General features: G+C 39.1%; 3 protein-coding genes and 1 long non-coding RNA gene across 6 annotated transcripts; 3 read left to right on the top strand and 1 right to left on the bottom strand.

Moving 5' to 3' along the window:
* The first annotated feature begins 2,454 nt into the window (after positions 1–2,454).
* LOC103993258 (AT-hook motif nuclear-localized protein 9) lies at positions 2,455–6,979 on the top strand. 2 transcript variants are annotated; one of them, XM_065120640.1, is made up of 6 exons: positions 2,455–2,951; positions 3,054–3,637; positions 4,207–4,274; positions 4,972–5,103; positions 6,043–6,204; positions 6,425–6,590. In XM_065120640.1, the coding sequence occupies exons 2-6, from the start codon at positions 3,187–3,189 to the stop codon at positions 6,446–6,448; spliced, it is 837 nt and encodes a 278-aa protein (XP_064976712.1). In that variant the 5' UTR covers positions 2,455–2,951; positions 3,054–3,186; the 3' UTR covers positions 6,449–6,590. The 2 variants fall into 2 exon arrangements, with proteins under 2 accessions (XP_064976712.1, XP_009411530.2); XM_009413255.3 differs by having other exon boundaries at positions 2,456–2,951; positions 6,397–6,979.
* Positions 6,980–8,057: 1,078 nt separating this feature from the next.
* On the bottom strand, positions 8,058–10,888 carry LOC135586989 (probable phospholipid hydroperoxide glutathione peroxidase 6, mitochondrial). The gene is made up of 6 exons (XM_065119093.1): positions 10,604–10,888; positions 10,226–10,356; positions 9,921–9,997; positions 9,672–9,733; positions 8,744–8,822; positions 8,058–8,498 (listed from the first exon to the last, which is right to left on the bottom strand). Exons 2-6 carry the CDS (start codon positions 10,283–10,285, stop codon positions 8,489–8,491), a joined length of 288 nt encoding a protein of 95 aa, XP_064975165.1. The 5' UTR covers positions 10,286–10,356; positions 10,604–10,888; the 3' UTR covers positions 8,058–8,488.
* A 1,635-nt stretch (positions 10,889–12,523) lies between these two features.
* Positions 12,524–16,784, top strand: LOC103993260 (uncharacterized). Of its 2 annotated transcripts, XR_010489292.1 has the most exons (5): positions 12,524–12,683; positions 13,821–13,901; positions 13,990–14,091; positions 14,170–14,450; positions 16,269–16,784. It is a non-coding gene; the product is annotated as an uncharacterized LOC103993260 (long non-coding RNA). The 2 variants fall into 2 exon arrangements; XR_010489291.1 differs by having other exon boundaries at positions 14,170–16,734.
* A 1,496-nt stretch (positions 16,785–18,280) lies between these two features.
* LOC135618426 (actin-depolymerizing factor 1) lies at positions 18,281–19,606 on the top strand. The gene is made up of 3 exons (XM_065119299.1): positions 18,281–18,346; positions 18,458–18,723; positions 19,456–19,606. Exons 1-3 carry the CDS (start codon positions 18,344–18,346, stop codon positions 19,604–19,606), a joined length of 420 nt encoding a protein of 139 aa, XP_064975371.1. The 5' UTR covers positions 18,281–18,343.
* Positions 19,607–22,575: the final 2,969 nt, after the last annotated feature.

The raw sequence follows: 22,575 nt of genomic DNA, 5'->3' as shown, positions 1-22,575 counted from the left end.
TGAGCTGCATGCTCATGTTTTACTGTTTTTTTTTTATTATCAAAGATAAATAATGAAGATGTGATCCATTCATTAAAAATTTTTTATTATTAAGCTATTTGGCATCTTCAAAAAATATAATTTTTGTTTTTTTGGCAAATTTGATCAGCTTTCAATCTGGTGTTATGTACTTCTAACACTTTTTTTCTTTCAGCCATTGCTTTTTGCCTTTCTTCCTCAAATCATGCAAATGTGCTCACTCGCTGTGAAGCCATAATAGCTTTAAGATCAAGACAGACATCATTAAAGAAGTGACGACAAACCACTGCGGCAATCATGTGCACATGCAGACTGCTCTCAGTTGCGTCACTTTCACCCCCCAATGCTTTCTCCCTGTGAAGCAATACAGAAAGTCAGTCCTAATATGTTCTTCAAACTCACCAAATTAATCTATATTTTTTACACTTGTAATTATTTGGACTCAATTACAATATATATATATATATATATATATATGTATATATATTCCCATTGAGCTATGTATAAGACAATTAAATCTTTTCTTTAAGACATCACATTGAATGAAACATGGCTCCTTGTCCTTATGTGCTCAGCAAGCTTTTGCCTTCAACATGTAGCCATGATGCCTCATGCGGCCAAAAGCACACTATGGAAGGAAGCTTTCCTCCTCCCTGCCCTGCTACTGGTCCAACTGAGGAGTAGGCGATGGCATGGGGGCTGCCCACCTTCTCACACTCTGCTCCTTTGTGGTCACTCTCACCATGAGTGATGGATGCTCTGGTTCATGCTTATCCAAAAGAGAGTGGGTGGTGGATCCACCAACTCATCTCCTTCCCACACCCTGCCTTCCAATTTGGTCAAAGTGGTGGAAAAGGTGCTCCACCCCCTTGTTTGACTCCTCAGACAGTGCCCACTGTTGCTTGGCTGACTCACCTTCCCCAGCAGCTGTTGAATCTCCCTGGACCAGATAACCAACAGAGAAGCCTTCACGGTGTTCTCTTACAAAGCTCACCACAACCTTATCTTCAACAAGGCCACGAGAAGTTTATCCGCAATCAAGAAAACGGTTCCAAGTTGGAGCTGAGAGCTATTTGGAAAGACTATTGCACTGTTCTTGAGGCATCTTGCTCTTCTTAGGATCCATCTGCAAAGAGGTTCCTCCTACATTATGGTAAAGTTGCCACATCATGCTGTCCAAAACATTCAACCTGGTTGGTGATGTGTGAAGAGTTGACACTCAACCTGCAAATTTTTAGCATGAGAGTTGCTGTCCAACAACTCAAGAGAGCTTAAATTCTTTTTCTTTTTTCCTTTTTAATTTCATTTCTTCCATTCAAAAACTACGTAACATGGATAGTAAATCATGACACAAAGCTACTGCATTTTAACTCTTCTTCCAATGACAGCTTCGACTTCAATGTCAGCATTATTTGTTGACCTGCGTTTCAAAAACCAAGCAGCATCCCACTGAAACTTCTGAGTCAACCATCTTGGTAGTCTATTATATATCCGTATAGAACTTACTCTGGCGACAATGATCCAAGAACTCAGAACTCAGATCTCAATTTTTGTTGTGATCTTCCACTCAAAAAAGTTTTGGCAGATGACATGACCTATCGAGCCCATCAGGATGTTGAAGTTTGTGCATGGGACATTCATCTCGATGTCTCTTACACCAAGTGTCAGCTTCCGATGCTCTCAAAGTCATCATACTTTACATGCATATTCGTGTGTCCACCCATTTAGATGAGTCGATGGCCATCAAGTATTCGACACGAGGAAATGGTGGTGGGGTTGAAGCTGGAAGCCATGGCTTTTGGACTTTTGTAGTCTGTGAGACACAGTAGCACGAATTCGACGGAGCCGAGTGTCGTCTCCTGCTGCAATAACTACGCCCTCCGCGTTGCAGCGCTGCCGCAGGCTTCGGCCGTCGTGGAGCTCGTCGCCCTTCCGGTCGTGGCGCCGGGTTCGCGATCTCGGGTCGTGGGTGGCGACATCGCTACCCGCCCTCGCGGCAGGGGGTAGTTGCGGGCCTTGCGTCGGGCCCACCAATGGCGAGAAGGGTAGAGCAACCGAGTAATCTGATAGTGGGTAAGAAGAAGTATATCCCGAAGAAACGTCGGGTGGGGGGCGGTGGGGGCCGCCCGGGAGTCAGCACCGACGGGGCGCATAGAAGTCTCTCTGGGAAGCTCGATGTTCGTCCTCCATGAGCCTCGTGATTCGCGATAACCGGTGATTCAAGGAGGCAGACGCGGGTCCCGCGTACGCGGTTCCCAAGCTCGTGCCACCTCGGAAATCTTAAAGGTCATGGGATCCACTGTGAGCAGAGAACAGCAAAGATGACGAGCGCCAATCATCTCGGATACGTTCCTTCGGATTATATCCACAATTATTATTATTATTATTATTATTTTTAGGGGGGAATAAAAAAGCCGGTCTTGTAATTATCCTATCATCGTATCCACACACACATACAGCCACTCTCTCTTTCTGCCATTGGAAGAGGAACCAAATGAGCGAGAAATAAAACAAGGGCGGTTTCTTCGCTCTTTCCGTCTTCCCGGAGATCGCCTGACTTGTTGATTTCTCTCCCCGTTTATGACCCTGAACTGTGGCTTCTGTGCTTCCTGTTACCACCGCTTGGCTCCTTCGATCCTCTCTCTTTCTCTCTAAAAGACGCTTGCACAGAGAGAACAGTTGGGGGCAGAGACAGAGTGAGAGAATGAAACGAAGGTCAGGAAGGGAGGGGCTTTGAGAAGCGTTGGGGCGCGTTAAATGTGTCATTTCCTCCTCTGGCTCCTTCCACCGATCCCTTCCCGAACCTAGGTTCTCGCCGTTCCTCCGAAAGGAGCAGGTTCTGGAAGCTGGAGCTCGCCTTACCTGCCCGCCTTCTCTTACTGTGCCTTTCGCTGCACTGAGGAAGGGAGGTAGATGGAGGTGCATAGATAAAGGTGAGGTTTTTCTTGTTTTACAGGAAGCGGATGATGCCGAAATGGCGGCCTCTGGTTTTTCTGCATGGCCTTTCAGTTTCATACGCTATGCTTCGATTTCAGGGATCGGCTTCGGTTCTAGTCTCGCCCAGAACCCTGAAGTCTCGATCTTGCTGGTGTTTTGAGTGGTTCGGCTAGATTTTCTGCGTCTAGATTCTCGAGGGAAGGAGGACCGGCTCCCTCTTTCGGTTCATGAATGGATGGGATATCTGGCTCAGCCTATTACATAGCGCATAGAGCAATCCCCGGTCCCGGTGCTGGTTCGCAGTCTGGATTTAATGTGGCAGCGCAACCCGGGGTCCGGTCGATGCCGAACCCCGGCGCGATTCTGACGGCCCCGTCTTCCGGCGTTGGTTCGATGCCGTTCCAGGTAGAGTCTCCTCCAGCGGTCTCGTCCCATGGTGGTGGCGGTGGTCTGAGCGAGGGAGTAAGCCAAACTGAGCCGGTGAAGAGGAAGAGAGGAAGGCCGAGAAAGTATGGGCCGGATGGGAACGTAGCTTTGGCACTCTCGCCCATTTCCTCGTCTGCTCCTCCTTCCGGGACGGGGACCGTGTCAGGGTCAGCTTCGGGGTCCGGCGCTCCGACGCAGAAGCGAGGAAGAGGGCGGCCGCCAGGCACTGGAAGGAAGCAACTGTTAGCATCGCTTGGTGGGTCAAAGATCTCCCCTTTGCCTTTCCTTCGTCAAGAAAAGTTTGCATCTTTGTTGTCCTTTGCCTGCTGCCTCTTTGTTGGCTTATCGGATGCCAATTTGGAGCGTCTTGGCACGATCTATGGAGCGTGAAACTCTTTCAACTTTGAACTACGGTGTTGGAGATATATGCTTGTATGACCAGTATTAGTATTTATGAGAATCTTAATAGCTTTATATCGTTAGCTACTTTGAAGATAAATAATATATATCGGCAGAGAGTAGATTCTCTCTATCTGTAAGAGTTGTTCTTTTTGATCTTTCATTAGATAGTATTTATAGTGGACAGGGTGAGGGTTGGACCATGTTATATACTATGTTGGAATCCGAGTGAAAGCTTTGCTATTTAACTACTGTAAGGATTGTCTGAAGAGTTCTTGATGAGTTCTAAGCTCCTGACCTTTTGATTGTGCTCTACTTATTTAGTTACCAAAAGATTTGTTGAGGTCATTTCAAGGACTTCTTGGCATCCATATAAATTTTCAGATCAGTGTCTAAGAGGTTCTTTTGCTTACTGCCTTGCAACAGGTGAATGGGTTGTTGGATCAGCTGGAATGGGTTTTACCCCACACGTCATAACAATTCCAGTAGGAGAGGTATGGATTTTATTGCCTTTTTTTCTTTCAGAAAGAAGTGGATTACTTTTCTTTCATGTTATATATATGTATATATATATGTATATATATATATATATACATATATATATATATATACGTATGTATATATATATACATATATATATACATATGTATGTATGTATATATATTTTGAGTACGCTAAAAGAAAATTGACTCCTTTTTGGATGACATTGTGATCCTTCTATAAATCAAGTGGGCTAATATTGTTCCTTCTTGTACAATGCTATGGAGCTCAAAGCTTGTATGCAATATTTGTGGTTGAAGCAATTCAGTTGTTCATCACATAAACACATTCTTTAACTTGAGGTTCATTGACTTGCATGGAGTTGCAAGCCTTGTATCTGCAGATTATAATGTTACGGCCTAACTAAATCCTAAGAGCACAAGATTCCATTATGTATGGTTCAAACTTTCTATCACTTTGTTGAATTAAGTGAAGTGTTGTTAGTGATTTTTTGTTCGTTCTGATTCCTTGAACATAGTTATCATGTTGCTTTTGTTTGCTTGAAATTCTTATGCTCTTATTCTTAGCATGCCATAATAGTGTTGTTGGCATCCTGCTTGTTGACTGGAAATTCCATACTGTAGTTGCCACTGTAGTTGACATCAAGTATTGGCACATACCATGATATGGATACTAAGTTTTCTTGTGCAGGACATCGCTGCAAAGATAATGTCATTCTCCCAGCAGGGACCAAGGGCTGTCTGTATCCTCTCAGCAAATGGTGCTGTGTCCACTGTGACTCTTCGGCAGTCTGCAACTTCTGGTGGCACAGTCACTTATGAGGTTCACAACTTCTGTCAAATTTCTTTTGGACATGTTGATTGCATTAACCATATTCAGGCTTTTTTATTCAAGCACTGATTGCCTGCTTCTTCTGACATAAAACTTGGAAGATGTGTTTTGTTGAGAGTTCATTTGCCTATGAATGATTGATATCGCATATATGTAATAGTTGAAAATAACTACGGTTATATCGGTATTGTGGATATTCTGGAGTACTTGGAGAATTCAAAGTGATAATATCTTTTATCTACTAAGAAGCCCGAAATATGTGTTCATTTGCTGTTTGAAGGGTTGATGAAGGTGATGTGCCATCAACATACAAAGAGAAATTTGTCTTCTTTTTTTTTCGGACAAGAATCTGGAGGGAAGACAACCAGTTTGTGATCTAAAGATAGACAAGAAGAGTGTTCACTGTAACTGAACTGTTCTCATGCAGATGTCTCTATATCCCACAAAGAAAATGATTGATTCAATGTAAGGTTTGACACTTTAAATCTCTCCAAGACTGAACTATCCAGCTAAAATTATTGAAGCTAGACAACTTTACTAGCTACCATATCAAAAATCTGGCTTCATAAGACTCAGACATATCAAAACTGATACCAACTTGTAAGGATATTAATGGCCTTTCAACCGTAATTATGCTTAATCATCTATTCTTTTTGCCTATGACTTCAAATTTGTGTCTATATCGTTGAAGAATAGTGCAAAATGAACGTTAGATGGCACATGTTTTAGCACAAGTTATTATCTATATGAGGCATTGGATTGATTGTCATTTCGAGCTTAAAGAAGCTTTTCTATGCTACTAATTGTGAAGATAATTTTGAGGTTGTATTAGATTCAGCTTAGAACAGGATCACCTCATCCATGTTATTGATTCAACATTGTCACAACATTTCATGTTTTCTAACTTGACACTGTTTCAAACTTGATCAGGGCCGTTTCGAGATACTCTGCTTGTCTGGTTCATACACTTTGACGGACAATGGTGGATCGCGTAGCAGAGCTGGAGGGCTGAGCATCTCTCTTTCTAGTCCCGACGGCCGCGTAATTGGCGGTGGTGTAGCTGGATCTCTTATAGCTGCAAACCCGGTACAGGTAAACTACTCAGGCCTACATTTGTCTCTATTTTACATAGATTTCGAGATGACCTCCTATCTCAACCTCTAGATTTGGTTTTTCTGTAACGAGAGACTAATTGAAGAGTTTGTCAACCTTGTGGTCACATGAACACTTTTGCAGCTGAACTCTAGTCTCAATGTCCTGTCCGTCCTTCTGTTCTTATTACAGGTAATTGTAGGAAGCTTCATTTACGCAGGATCGAAGGCGAAGAGCAAGGTGAAAGCCAGCAATGAAACAGGCGCTGAACCTGAGCTGGAGGTTGGGGATGAGCGACACATGCAGTATGCAGAGTTCCCTAGTGAAAACGTTACTCCTCCGGTCATGGCAGGGTGGCCTGCATCGAGGCAGCTCGATATGAGGAATGCTCACATGGATATCGACCTGACACGAGGGTAGTGTTGTTCATATGAGGCATCGAATAGTTACTGGGATCATTAGGTAGCAACATTCCATGGGACTCCTGCAGCAGCTCAAGTTTGAATCTCTTATGCTAACAAGCTTTCAGTTATATCCTTGGTGGAAGATGATGTGTTGATGCTTCTTCATAGTTGTAGAACTTGTAAGTCAATGTAGGTGTTCAAATGCAGCTGAAGAAGTCTTTGCAGATTAATGTAGCTATTTCTGATGATCAAGTGTCTTGATTGAACAAGCACATGCATCATGCTGAAGTGCAAACATAATTCACAAACATAATTCCCAGATTGATTTCAACTTGTAACAGATTGGGATGAAGTGCTTGAAGGTTTCTCAACATTGTTTTCCATGTTGACCTTGTCTTAGATGATCCTATGCCTCACATGGACTAACTAATGACAGGAATAATAGTACATGAACCCCACAATTGAACTCATGGACCAACTGTGCATATCCACATATCATGTAAAACCAGCACCAACATCAGCAAATGCTAGGCATGATAAAGAAGCAGATTTTTAAGCTTGACAAATCAATAGATTGCAGTAAAAAACAACAACAACAAATTGCAGTCTCTTATAATTGAATCATCAAGACAGCAAGAATGCTGCTGATAGTAGCATTTCTAAAGAAGCTAACCAGAGAGTGACATGCCCGAAGAACAGGATTTATGCAGTGCCCAAGGGCTTCTGGATGTCCTTCTGCAACTATGTGCCACATATTATCTAACCGAAGTAGAATTGATCAAAGGGATGGTATTGTACTTGGTTTTACCTTAATGTTGAGGGGGCCTATGGTTGGAGCATAACTGTCCACTACATTGACACACACGTTTTACCTAAGTCGTGCGGTACCCTTACGTGTCTATTCGCAAAGGTTAACCTCCCCGAAACCTCTTATGGTCTTTTAGAACTTACAAAAGAGAAAATAGGTTAGAAAAAACGTCTCACTCATGATCCATAAGCAATCATTTCAGTAAACACTTCATAGCCGATACAAATTACAAGCAGTCTTTACAAGCTCTGAACGGTCGCACAACAAAGGGTCCAAAATGATCCATTACAGATCGAAATCCTAACAAGTGTCCACATGACACAATCTTTATTAGTAAGCCTAGACGATCACCAAAACCAAAGAAGATGGGCCAGCTAAGCCTATTGCCAACCCTTTATATGCTGTGCAAAGCATAAACAAAACCGAAAGACACGGATACACATAAGCAATACATCGAACATCCTGTCTACAATTTTGTCCGTGACATCACCACATGGCCATCTTTGTCGATCAAGAACTTAGCGAAGTTCCACTTGATGCTATCCCCGAGGATGCTATCCCCGAGGATGCCACCTTTCCGAAACCTCTTATGGTCTCTTAGAACCTATAAAAGAGAAAATGAGTTAGAGAAAACGTCTCACTCGGGATCTATAAGTAATCATTTTAGTAAACACTTCATAGTCGATACAAATTACAAACAGTCTTTACAAGCTCTGAACGGTCGCATAACAAAGGGTTCAAAATGATCCATTACAGATCAAAATCCCCATAAGTGTTCACATGATACAATCTTTGTTCGTAAGCCTAAGACGATCACCAAAACCAAAGAAAATGGGCCAGCTAAGCCTATTGTCAATCCTTTATATGTTGTGCAAAGCATAAACAAAACCGAAAGATACGGATATACATAAGTATTACATCGAACATCCCGTCTACAATTTTGTCCGTGACATCACCACATGGCCATCTTTGTCGATCAAGAACTTAGCGAAGTTCCACTTGATGCTATCCCCGAGGATGCCACCTTTGTTGGACATCAAGAACTTGTAAATAAGCGCAGCATTATCACCATTTACATCAACCTGAATCAGAAACAAGACTTCAGTTTCATGTCACACGAATCAACATTTGTCGGAACATTAACCAAAGCATTTAGCCTGACTGAAACAGATGAGATTAGTGGTGTCTTCCACTAATGATATTGTTCTGTAATAATTCATGCACTATATCCAATGTAACAAGAAAACTATACTTGTGGGAGAAGCTTGGATGTAACAAATTACATCCAGAATGAATAGAACAATACAAACACATGAACAAACATTACCTCGAAGATTGGGAAACCGGCTTTAAAATGAGTGCAGGCGAATTCAACTGAATGCATGGGAAGGTCAGAATTTCGAAATCTGAAACATAACGAAAAATTCTGATGATCATATTACAAACTGATTATTCTTTCAGACGATCATGTTTCTTCATTCCACAAATGAAGATAAGGATCTGTCTTTGACATACAAATCCTTTTACACTAGTCTCATCTTAAACAACATGCAAAATTTGGATATTGGAAGAAAACATCAAGCAACTTAGAAACATGAACAATAGTTATCCGTTCATTTATTTATGTAGACCTATTTGATTGGAGTTTAAGCTATCAAGCTAATATCCAAGAAGGTCCAATAAGTGTCCATATTAGGTGTATGTAATATCGATTGAGTGTGTTGCTGCCCCGCAGCCGTCCCCTGTCATGCCAATCAACCAACCAGTTTGCAGCTCTATCATTGAATGATGGGGTGATTTCTTGAGCTAATTTATCTAATTCCTTGGAGGCTGCACGAGTTTGCCATTGAGCATCGAGTAAATTAGACCCAAAGATGGTTTTGAATCGGTTTCTTATACATGTTCAGTTTTCTACTTAGTTATATGCTTCCTTAACATTTGTTGCAAGGTTTCTGGGAGATGACAATAACTTTTCACTTTGTTTCCTCGAAGCCGACCTCACAAGTTTGATATACATGTCTTTGTCCTACTTCATGCCATAGACGGATTGACATTCTATAACCAAGAACAGCTAAACTCTTTGATCCAACATGTGTATGTATATATACATACATATGTATGCACACACACACACACACACAAGAAGAGGCTCAATGTGGTGCAGAACATCAAAAATGACGGTATCGTAATCTAATACAGCAAGAAATGATCCATATCAAATAATATTCAGGTAAAATCAAGTGACAAACACATACCGTTGCGCTTGTACTTCTCATACAGCTGACTCAGCTCCATGTAATTTGAGTTGGTCAATTCACTGGCACAAAAAAAATAGAGATTTAGATAATGGCTAAACTAAGAGCAGTAGAACTACAACAATACAAATCAGACGACACAAAAGTTGGCATGAACAATAGCACAAGTGAATCACTGACATGGTACAAAAGAGACAAACCCTTGAACAACATGAGGAGTTGAGGACTATGATGGATATGTATAATTACCATCGGGATGCTACATTGACGATCTGCAAAACCTTCCCCTTGTAAGTGCTGAGATCAACGCCATTTCCCTTGGCATCCTGAAATGGAAATCAGATTTCAGCAAACAATTGAAATCAAACATGTATTCTTTTCCTCCTTTCTAGGGAGGAAAAAAGAAGTGACTTCAACAGATCTGACATCACTTGTATCCCAATCATATGAAATAATGCTTCAGTGACCATAATTTCTCATAAAAGAATAATGTAAATATAATGTAAATATCATTGATGTCCTAATCATATGAGAGCAGCTTCTCTAATAACCACCTTTTGTCGGCGATAAGGGTGGAGACAACATATAGGTTTGGACCCGATGAGGGGTAGCATTTGTATTTTTCTTCCGGTCTTCGCTGCTTGAAGGACATAGGTCGGATGATGAATGATTGACTGTATCCTCCCTATCACACAAGCACCAACAAAATTGTGTGAAACGAATCAACAAAGACCATCATTGGATGCACCTTTATTTGCAAAAACTGACGAATCTAGAATCATATAAACTAAGAACATCGGATTTAGTACCAAAATCTCTTCTTTAGAAGAACCAACCAATGTAAACAACCAATCGCGCACCAAAATTCGATCTTTTGGGGACCCAACATCGAAAGGGCCCTCGAGACCAAGCAACAAATCAGTGAGACCAACCTTGATGGTGAATTCACGGATGGACGCCGCGCACTCGGTGGAGGCCATCTCAGAGGCGTGTCTACGGTGCAGAGGCAACGCCCGCGAGGGCTGCGCGACGGAGCAGGGGAAGCGGGCCTACCGGAGATCCCGAGGACCGAAAGACGGAATTGCTGCAGGGGCTAGCAATGACTTCGTGGAGAAGGACGAGAGAGGTTTGGCGAGGCGGAGGGAGACGGAAATGCCGGTGCTTCTGCGGGTGACGAGGCGAAAGAAGACGCTTAGAGAGGAACAGAGCATGGCCACGTTGCGGTGTCTTCTTCCGCAGCTAATTAAAAATAAATATTTAGGTTCATTTATATGACATCATCGATTTTATCGATAAAAATATATAAATAATAAATAATTTTAATATTTTAATTGATGATAATTGATAGTACCAGTGGTTACTATGGTGAGGAGAATAACGACAAGAGACGAATGACTTTTTACATCAGTGGTCTTTTCACCATTCGACAATTACGTTGATGTCGTTGTAAATGCAAAACGACGAAAGGATTGCTTAGCCTAACGATCTTTTTTTATCACTTCGTATTTACGCCGGCATCAATGCAGTTACTGATCAACAAAAAGGGTCACTCGACATCTGCTTTGATAATTTTTTGTTGCTCGATAACTGTGTCAACGTTGATGCAGATGCAAAGTAATGAAAAGGAGCGCTGATTGCATTGACATCGACATAGTTGTTGAGTGGCGTTACTTTGCATATACGTCGACGCTAATATAGATGTTGAGTCGTCATTTTATTGTTCAACTACTATGTTGACATCGACGCAGATATAAAACAAAGAAAGGATCGTTGGACAACCACATCAGCATTAACACAAATGTATAGTAGCTCTCGTATCTTGTCGTCGCTATCCTTATCCATAATAGTTACTTGCGGCCCTAGTAGCATCACCATCCACACGTTGTCTGTTATGAAATTATTTTTTTACTTATTGTTTTCGTCTTTGTCAATAAAACTGGCACTAAGATAAATAGACTTAAATATTTCACTTTTATAACTATAAAAATTTTAATATAAATTTTTTAAATTTACAACCAGGATATTAAGGATATTAAGGATGTTGGAAGTACTATAAGGAAATAATTTGTAATTAACGTGTGTTTTCGATGCTTACAAAGAAAACCCCACTTTGTTACCGAAGAAGCTGTGAAGGGGAGAAATAGAATATACCCTTTTATATTGTAATATAATATACATGTATCCCACCAACGGTACACATATCTCTTTAAATATTTAGATCTTAAAACATCGATATCCAAAATCATTACTAATCGTAGTTAAATATATAAAATTCTCCACATCAGCTCATTATTAAATTGATTTAAAGAAACAAACATAAAAAATATTAATTCAATTTAGTTTCTCAAAATTTAAGTTTTAAATTATATATATATATATATATATTCTAATTATTCGAGATGTCAAGAATTTAGAGACAATCTTGATTATTTAAAATTATATCAAGATATTATTTATTGGATAAGGACTCATCCAATAACCAAATTAGTGAAGTTAGATAGCTCGGAGTTGAATAAAATATTTTTCTAACCCCATATGGGTAAGTTTGATAATTAAAAATAAGTAAGACTTAATTTATGAGAATAATTATACAAAATTATCAGATATTTTTTCGAACATAAAAAATCAGTCCAATTATTCTCGGACATTATATAAAAAAATAAATTTAAATTCAGAGGAATAAATACAAAATTCACTAACTTTAATACGGATATATATATATATATATATTACAAATTTGTCCATTCGTTCACTCTCCGCTGGTGGCCACCACCGGTGACTCGTGTGCGGGACCCACACCAGGTCCTGCGCGGGGGCGACTTCTTGGGGACGACAATATAAATCAAGTCAGCCAGGGCGCGGCGTCGGCCAAAAGTTTTCCTGCAATCTTTTCCCTCGAATCAAATCCGAAAGAAAGAAGAAGAAAGGACAAAGAGATCTCGCCCTACCGTCCTCTTGAGGCGATCAGCGCAGAGAAGCACTCCAAGCGCAGTCCCGTTTCTTCGCCACAAGGTACGTCATCTCTTCTCCCGTTCTTCTCCTCCTCGCAGTGTTTGCGTGCTCGTCAGAGGGCGTGCTTGATCTACATCAGGGTTTTTAGTCGGCAACGGGACTTCGTCGTTGGGTACACGTCCACAACAATCTCGTCGTGTTGTGGGATTGAAACGCTGGTTGGATACAAAGCGAACGTTTCTTCAGTCATTCTTTAGGGCATTTTCGCTTTTGCACTACCGCTTCTTAGGGCATTTTTCTTGGTCCTCAATAGTTGTAGAACGACAGTGTCGGTGGATCAGAAACCCTTCAAGATTGGATTCTGTCTCGAGGATTATGGCTTATATTCGTTGCAGAAGCTCGTGGTGCCTCTTCGATGCATTTTGTTCTTAGTACTGTTCATAAATCATGTTATTTTTCTTTACTAAAAGGTCTTAATGGTGATTTTTTTTTGCCTTCCATTTGTATGTGCAACCTTAACGTTTGCTTTCTCAAGAAATCACCGATTTGCCTTTTTGGAATGTAATTCTGTGCGGAAATAGAAACCAAAGGTACTGGAAGACATAGCATATATGGCACCTGAAGAGACCTTGTTATTAGATGTTAGTTTTTTTTTTTTTGATAAATGATGTTAGTTGAGGATTAAGGAGCACAGAAAAAAGCTTTTTGGTTATTCTAGATGTTAGTTGAGGAATGTAACATTTGTTAGATGTTAGTTGATTCTAACAAAATAATATTTTGGTTATTCATTGGTAATCTTTTGGCATCAGAATTATCTTGTGGAACATTGCCAGTTATCGTCTTGTTTTCTATTAGCTTTTTCTTCTCTAATGCTTTTTTCTGTGCTCCTTAATCCTCACTACGATGACATCTTTATTGGTTTTGTAGTCAGTACTTCATCCAGGCTACACAAACTCACTTAACGTTTATGAAATATTAAAGTGTTTAGGTTTTTCATAAGTTTTGTAATTGTTATTTGTGTTCTTATTCATTGAAGAGTACTAGACTTTTTTAATCTAACATATATGACATCACAAGCATCAACTGGAAACTTCGAATTCTGTGATCTAGGTAGAAAATACAATCAATTGAGTTTTACTATCCCTTTGGTTTATCCATGCCTGTTTGCAATTTGATTCAATCTTTTTCCAATAACAGGCTGGTATGGCGAATACTAATGCAAACTCACAGCTGGGGGAACCCACACAACAGAGTGAAGATTCTGTTTCTGGTGTGCTGGTACAGCATATTAGCTACATTAGGTTTTCTTTGTATTCTATGTGTGATATATGAACTTTGATTAATTGTCTTATCCTCATGGATGCAGGTTCACAGCCTTTCACGAAGGCTGGAAGTCCTTGAACACTCTGTGCATTATTTAGTAGACAATATGATGACAAGACTATCAGTTATGGAGGCAAGGGTGGCGGTCAGTATTGTGTTTGTAGTTAGTTTAATTACCGAGAGACAAACCTATTACTAACAAAAGAATATCTTGGCTCGGTAGGCACTGATGAGGAGGATGGATGGATATAATGACTTGAACAGGAGTTGGTCACAACAGGTGTCACTGGAGTTTCCAGCTGTGTCTCCTGATGCACCTGTTCTACCTTCACCGCCTCTACCATCGAGGCATAAAAAGAAGCAAGGAACCTTGACTTCAAGGAGAGTGATACGTCGGTACCAAAGGCTTGTCAAGTCCAGTTGGGATAACAAATCTTTCATAAAGCATGTTATCAAAAAGATAAAGAAGAAAAGGCGACAAAGGAGTTGAAGGATGCCTAATGAGTATTCCGCAAGCTATATATTATATAGACAACAATATTTTTGCTTTAATAGAATGCATTTGAGTTCAACCTTTGTTTGGGATGCATTTGATGTCCGCATTTTTCATAATGAACCCTTATATATTATTTGATGTGTTCGTTTAGTAAGAAGTTGGCGATATCACACTTAGTACATAGTAGCTTATGGTTTCTTTTTGCCTTTTTTTCATTTTCTGGTGAGACATTTGCTTTTTATCAAGACTAGCTCATTCTGTTCTTTTCATTCTTCTCCTTTCAGTTAGCATACTTCTGACAGTGATGCCCTATGCTTGGATAAAGATACTTGCAGCTTTGTTTGAGCAGATTTGTTTGTAGGCTATGATTTATTTTTTTTATCACTGTTGCCATTGTCATGATTTGCCAACAAAGAGAATCCTCAATCAAATAAGCTGACTTCTTTGAAGTAAGTAGTTGCTCGTTTTGTATCTAGTTTGATACTATACTTAAATCATAGAGAAAGGGAATACTTCTTATTTGCATGGAAAGAGCATTTTAGAGCTTGAAGGATGATGTTGTTTGGTACATGGAATTCTATTTATGGACTTTTATAACTTATAAGAGAGTTGCGAAACTACTATAATCTTGGACAGAAACACTGTTTTGAGCTTTATTAAACATTATGCTGTTTGAGGTTAATAGACTACAGTTTATAGTAGTTAATAGCCAAACATTTATAGCGGTTGAGGTAAAGTTTTGCTACAGTAGGATCAATAGACAATTACTGATTGATTATGATGTATTTTAGAGCCAATGGGGAGTGGATTGTGGTAAACCTTAATGAAAGTTCTGGCAAGATTATACTTGCGCACTGCCTTAATTTTCTAATGACCAAGCACATCCCTTTGTTCTTCAGGTAACATAATTTAGCTGTTGCAATTGCATGAGATTTATAGTTCTAGACATTACTACATAAGTTAATATAGCTTTTTGGCTCTCTTTCTCAGAGATGAAGGAACAAATAGTAGGAAAAAGACACCAGCACCTTCTGTAAAATATTAAGGATTTTTGGCAACAAGTAGTTGAAGAAAGAATAAAGAAGATAAAAGAAATAAAGTTGTGGTGCAAACAGTGAAAAGTACATAAAAGGCACCTTCCGCAACATATTGAGTTATTGGAAATAAGCATAACAAAAGATTAAAGGAATGAAGTTGCAGTGCAAACAGTGAAAAGCACATGAAAGGTGGCTAACTATTATCATTTGTAGATCCAAGTGTAATTATTAGTTTATCTTGTGGCCTCTTTTTTTTGTTTTAACTGAGGGGAGATTTGGCCAAAGAGAGGTGAATGGAGTAAGTATTGAATATAATTATATAAAATTTAAAATAGTAACTAGGAGATTTAACTTAAAAAACATAGAAGTTTGGTTGGGTAATTGGTACCACCATTGTGTGCTGTTCTTGGAATTATTAGTGCACTGCTGTAACTTTACTCTGGTTGTCATTAAAATTAGCATGACAATATTCTAAGACATCCATGCTATTTCATGATACATGATTGACAATATCTTTCTGAAAATTTCTGCATTGTGCTTTTACTAGTCTTGCAGCAAGTTCTTTAAGTGAGAACGTAGAGTCCCTTATTTATAGGATTTTAACAATTTTTTATGCCGCAATTCTTTGGTCTTATTAAGCATAATCAGCAAAACCTTTTAATTATGAACATTATGAGCAATGTCCAACCTGAGTTAGAAGATAGTTCTCGCTCTCATGTACTTCTAGATGCACACAAAATGATGCATTTAGCAATTCATTAACAGATATCAATTGCTATCCTATAATAGGTGGACTGTGACCTAGAGGAGAAATTACTACCAGCAGTGCTTACAGGTTTCTTAAGGGTCACCCTTCTAAAGAGGAGGGTAAATGGCTTAGTTGGAAGGCGGTATGCCATCTTCTGGTTCCTCCCCAAGTGAAACTGTCTCTGGAAAATATGTTGGAAAAGGTTGCTTCCTTCTAGTTGACTTGCACACACATATTGCATGGACGAGTCAACTACTGCCGTTGTTGCCACTTACCATCGGAACAGATATGAACTGCTAACTGTTATTGGCAGTGGGCAGCCTGGCAGAAGCCATGTTTAATTAGACTGCTCCACTTTCTCATATGAACTAAAATGAGGATAATTTGTCTGTGACAGGTTTTGTTCAACTGTATATCCAGTGGCAAATCTATGTTTCTTTTTAAACTATTATTCATACTTGAGTATGTATTTTTTCATCTGAATCTTTGTGTGTTGTATGACCAGATTTGTTTCAAGCTGCAGCAGTGGTATATAAAATTTCCAAACTCGTTATAGATGATGAAATGGGTAACACATTTATACCCAGTTGGCTGAATTCTGCTTTTCCTCCTTTCAGTTGCCCATGAAGCTGTACTTTGTAAAATTTGTTGTTCCATGTTATGGTTAGTAGGATCCTTAAAAACATTATGTGAACTGTTGTGTTCCTCTTTGGTGCTCCGAATGCATTCTCCAACATTCTTAGTTTGCTTTGATCGTTGGTCATTTTGCTCACAAAAGCTTCCGGATTTAGTGTTTCTTTATTTCACCTGAATTTTAAATCTCAGATCCATATCCTTCACTGGTGTTGGATTGCTTTGATGTTACAGTTAGTTTGGAAGAGGAATCGAGATCCTTCAGTAGTGCATTTGTAGTTAGAAATGAGAATTATGTTGGCCAATCCTGAGGACTTTATGATGTAATATGCTTCCAAGTTCATCTTGAAGTTTCTTTTGCAGGATATATAGCATGAGCATCAGTCCTACCCATTTGATTGGAAATGAAAGGATAGATTGGGAATCTAAATGCACACAGCATAAAATCCAAGTGAACAATTGCAGCATTTAATGATTCGAGTGGTGTAAAAGATCATTAGGAATTGCTTATTATTGCATTGGGTAAATATCATCACACCATGGAGACTCCAATGAAATAAAATGTATGTTTTTATTAGAACATCATAATGTAATTCACACATTCTGCTTCTCTTTTCCTGGTAATATATCTTTTCATGTTTATCTTGGTCTATTACTGGCTCAATTTTTTTTTTGTTTTTTTTTAGTGACTTTCTGCATGATTGAATAAATCAAAAAGAAAAGAAATAACAAAGTCTAATGGACTAAACAATTGTATGGATCATGTTATGAATTTTTTATATCTAAAATATTTATCAATTCAGTTTTATGAGTTTGATTTAACTTGGTAAAAATTTATCAGTCAATAAGTTTATTTATTATATTAATCAACTTAGTTAGTAAAGATTTTAATAAATTATTATTAGATTCTACAATTATAATTAACCTTCAACACATGCTCTTAAAAAAATAAAAATAAAAATATAAATAACAGATCAAGAAACCAAAAAAAAAAAAGAAAAAGAAGAAGAGGCATTTGATAAACCTCATTAAAAGGAAATGTAAGAAATAGTAGGAGAAAAAAAACAAAGTTAGAAGGCCTACAAAAAGTCCAGATTTCAAGACTATTATAATCGAAAAATACCCAAATTTCAATCCCAAATTAAACACAAATAGAAAATAAGAAGACCAAAACAAAAAAAACGAAAAAAGCCTCGAAATTGCAACCCACATCGACCCCAAAATGGGAGTGTTGTTTTGGATCCCAACATCCGCACGATGGATTACCGAGTCAAACGCCGAGAACCGGAACATGACGTGGCGCCATGCACATGCTTTGAGGACGTCCCCTCGAGCCGCTGCTCCCGCCATTTCCTCCACCATCGTATTCTCCCTTCCTCCTCCTCACAAGCATCGCGTCCTCCTCCTTCCTCTCCCCTCATCGTTTCTTTTCCCAGCTTCCTCAACCTTCGTTGCCCATCTCGCCCCTCGTTGGAGAGAAACCATGGTGAGCTCGTTCTTTCTCTTTCAGTACTCTCCTCAGAATGGATAACGGAGAGCATTCGATCCATTCTCTAACGACGGTGAATCGTCTGTGTTGCATGTGCACTTCGTCAAGGCGAACGCAGCGTCGGGAATGGCGGTGAGCGACGAGTGCAAGCTCAAGTTCTTGGAGCTGAAGGCCAAGAGGAACTTCCGGTTCATCGTCTTCAAGATCGACGAGAGGATACAGCAGGTGATGGTAGATAAGCTCGGCCAGCCCGACGAGAGCTACGACGACTTCACCGCGTCCCTGCCGGCCGACGAATGCCGCTACGCCGTCTTCGACTTCGACTTCGTCACCGACGAGAATTGCCAGAAGAGCAAGATCTTCTTCATCGCTTGGTAAGATTACCCAACACGACCTACCACCTCAAAGTTCTCGTCGCCTTGTTCTAATGGAGCCAAGATAGTGTGGTTGTGCCATTTTAGATCGGTTCCGGAAATAGGAAGGAAACAAATATGAATTATTATTGTGACTTATCAAAAGGTTTGATGATTAGAAACCAAAATCCATTTGTAAGAAATACAAAAAAAAGGCTCAAAACATTATAATATAAAAAGAATTGAATCAAAGCATCACAAAAAATTACTAACTAAAAATCATAACATCAATTAATTGGACACTCATTAATATAGAGTTTACGGAGCTAAAATCCTTAATAGTTATAATGGTCTATAACTAATCAAATTCATACTTCTGTAGCAACAACATTATGTTAACACTGGTTGGATTAGCTTTCTAGTTTTTGCTTGAGAGAAGATTCATCAGACAAGTTTTATGTTCTCTTGATCATTATACTTGCTAAATTATTTGCACCATGTTAATATGTTAAGTGGATTGTCTTCAAAATAACTTCTTCTAGAACTCCTTGGAAGTGGAAAATGACTACTAGAGTCATTAGTGGTAACAAGCTTTTCTATCTTTGAGAGAGAGAGAGAGAGAGAGAGAGAGAGAGAGAGAGAGTGTGTGTGTGTGTGTGTGTGTGTGTGTTCATCATCCCCTTCACTTCCCTGGAACTCCTAGGAAGAAACAAGTGCATCTGCTACTACTTTGGCTGTGTTCTTCCCGCACAGGTCACCCGATGCCGCAAGGGTGAGGAGCAAGATGCTGTATGCAAGCTCCAAGGACAGGTTCAAGAGGGAGCTCGATGGGATCCAGGTGGAGCTGCAAGCAACAGACCCCAGTGAGATGAGCATCGACATTGTCAAAGGCCGAGCTCTATGAGAACCTTTTGCGTGCATGCGTGCGTGCCCTTCGCTCCACCTCGGACCTTCCGTGAGGTGAAGAACCAACTCGTGGGCACTGATGTGCATGAGATCGGTCAGGCTTTACATAAACCCTACCCTGTCCTCGAAGAACTCTTCTCTTTCTCTTGTGTTTTTTTTGTTGCGGATTGAAGTTTGGTCATTATTATATTTTATATGTATATTATTGGATTGTGTTGGCTGCTCACAATAATCCAAGTTGTGAAGCATACCAAATTGATATTTATCAGAGTCAAAATTGTGGTGCATGATGCATATTGGAATTGACTTTACGCATGATTTTGGACTAACGTTTAGCACAAGGGTTTTGAACCTATGGTTGATCCAAAATTGGACATAATTGGAGAAGGTAATCCGTTTCATGTGATCGTTAATCTATTAACTATTAAACCTAAATTATTGATCCAAAATATTTACTTCTAAATTTATCTATATGCAAAAATAATAAATACCCTGCTTTACGAAAGAGTTTCTTTGATAACTTGCAAAGGATTATCCACGTGTCTAAACAATGACACCGTGTTGATATGGTATATTTTGGTAGTCTAAACACGTCACAGACGACACAGACGTCAAGTCAGAGTCCCACGCCACACGTCCCGTTCTTGGAGCTCGTACCAAGAAGATATACCACATGTTCTGTCCCGGGAGCTCGGAGTAGTGCCGTCTGACGCTGCACTGCACGCCCTGACGTGGCGGTCAGTTAGAAGGGCCGTCCCATCCCTCAGGGACCAACGACGATGCCAAATCGATGTGCTCTCAGCCCTCTCGCAAAGGTATAAAACCCTTGGCCAGCCTCCGCCCGGGGGGGGGGGGGGAGGGGGAGGCGAAAAGATGGGAAAAAGCAATCCCACTCGTTACTAACTTGCTCATCGAAGGGGCCACGATCGGATACCACCCAGCGAAGGTCATTTTTACAAGAGGGCAACCACTCATCGACGATGAAGGACTCAGCATGGAAGCACGATCCGCCCGGCACCAAGGAATTATCTGATCAACCCCGATTCCAACCAACGCCAACCAGCACCCCTTCCCGAGAGATCGGGTACTTCATCATCTGAATCACTCTACAGAAAGCTCCCGACATCGACCTGTGGACCAGGCCGTACTGACTCATCAGCCACGATGCATTTGTTCACTAACACGTGCCATCCACCTCATCTCTGATGGCAAACATGAAAGGATGATCCGCCATGAAAACTGTTCCATGGTGGCAATTGTCGGAATCCATGCATGTCATTGATCCTGTCGTCGGTATCATCGTGTCTCCCTCCACTTTTGTAATACTCTACTCTAGCTTCATGTATAACGTACGTGTATATGACTAAGATAGAATGTCACATTTTAGTTTACTATTGCTAACAGTATAGTGAAGAAATAGATAATTTAAAAATATATTGTTAAATAAAATAATAAGATTTCTTGTACATAATGATATTTGACACCAGTATATAGCTCTAAACATCTAGTCAAAATATAAACACAAATGCATATCATATCTAAAATTTATATATACAAAAATGTTTATAGTGGGCTCGCCTCTCACCTCCCTACTCATCATTTTGGGTGGGTAACTAGTGTCCCTACCTACAAAATAAGATTTACGTAAGTGTATTCTTTTATAATTTTATTTACGTAAGCTTATATCGTATCATATATACAATATTTTGAAATGATATGTATAAAATATTTAGTGATAAATACATTATCTTATAACTTAGCAAGTATAACAATATAACTCAAAATGCATATGAGAAAGAATAAAAAGTATAACATATCCATAAATTTCTTCACCCCATAACATAACATATACGTGTACTAATGTACCTACTTGCAAAATAGAGTCTATGTTGAGTAATAACTCAATAAATATAAGCCTCATGTATCATATCTGTATGTAATATTTCAAAATTATATGTATAAAATATTTAATAGTAAATATATCATCTTATAACTTCTTTTACAAGTATAATACAGTGACATAACAAATGTAAAATTTTAAGTCAAAATAACTCAAAATGCATATGTGAAAGAATAGAAAGTATAATATATCAACAAAATTATAAATGACTTTACAATCTAATCTATGTTTTGAGTGACATATGACTAACTTCGATTAGAAAGGACAAATTGATTAAAGCGGGAGAAATAAGATGTTGGGTCGAAATGAAACATATCAGGAGATTAGATGTCTAGCCGGAGGATCGGTCGACGTACCGACATAAGGACTTCGTGCCATGAGTTCGGCCATCGAGCCGACGGATCAGACATTGTGCCAAAGAGATCAGATATTGCAAAGGTCAACATGTCGATTGCACGATGCATCGAAAGATCGAACAAAGCATCGGATGAACCAACGACATGTTGAATAACTTAGGATTAATGCTTGGATACATACATATATATATATATATATATATATATATATATATATATATATATATATATATATTCCCTCACCATATATCATAATATGTACTTCCACACTATACATCATAACTTATATATATATGTATTGTTACACAAACATATATATGTATCACACATTATAATATATTCATACACTCCCATATCTTATGTCATAGTAAATCCATACACTTTCACATCACATATCATAATATACACTCTCACACTGCATGTCATGTCATGATAAATATATACATCTTCATACGACACATTATTACACATATACATGTATACGATATATTTTCATTATAATTTATATATTTTAATGCTTATGTAATGCGTATATTAATTCACAATGTACTTTCAAACATATATTATAAATACACACAATATATAATATTCTTATTTTATAATAAATTAAACTTATACTTATCTAATTTGACTTAAAATGAAGGTTCTAGTGAAGAGTCATGAAGGTGCTATAGAGCAATAAACCTATCAAATTTATTTTTCTCTTCATTT

The sequence above is a fragment of the Musa acuminata genome, chromosome BXJ2-8, assembly GCF_036884655.1.
Source record: "Musa acuminata AAA Group cultivar baxijiao chromosome BXJ2-8, Cavendish_Baxijiao_AAA, whole genome shotgun sequence".
Classification (NCBI taxonomy): Eukaryota; Viridiplantae; Streptophyta; class Magnoliopsida; order Zingiberales; family Musaceae; genus Musa; species Musa acuminata.
The sequence above is the reverse complement of the archived record's forward strand: the minus strand, read 5'-3'. Positions and strand labels throughout refer to the sequence as shown.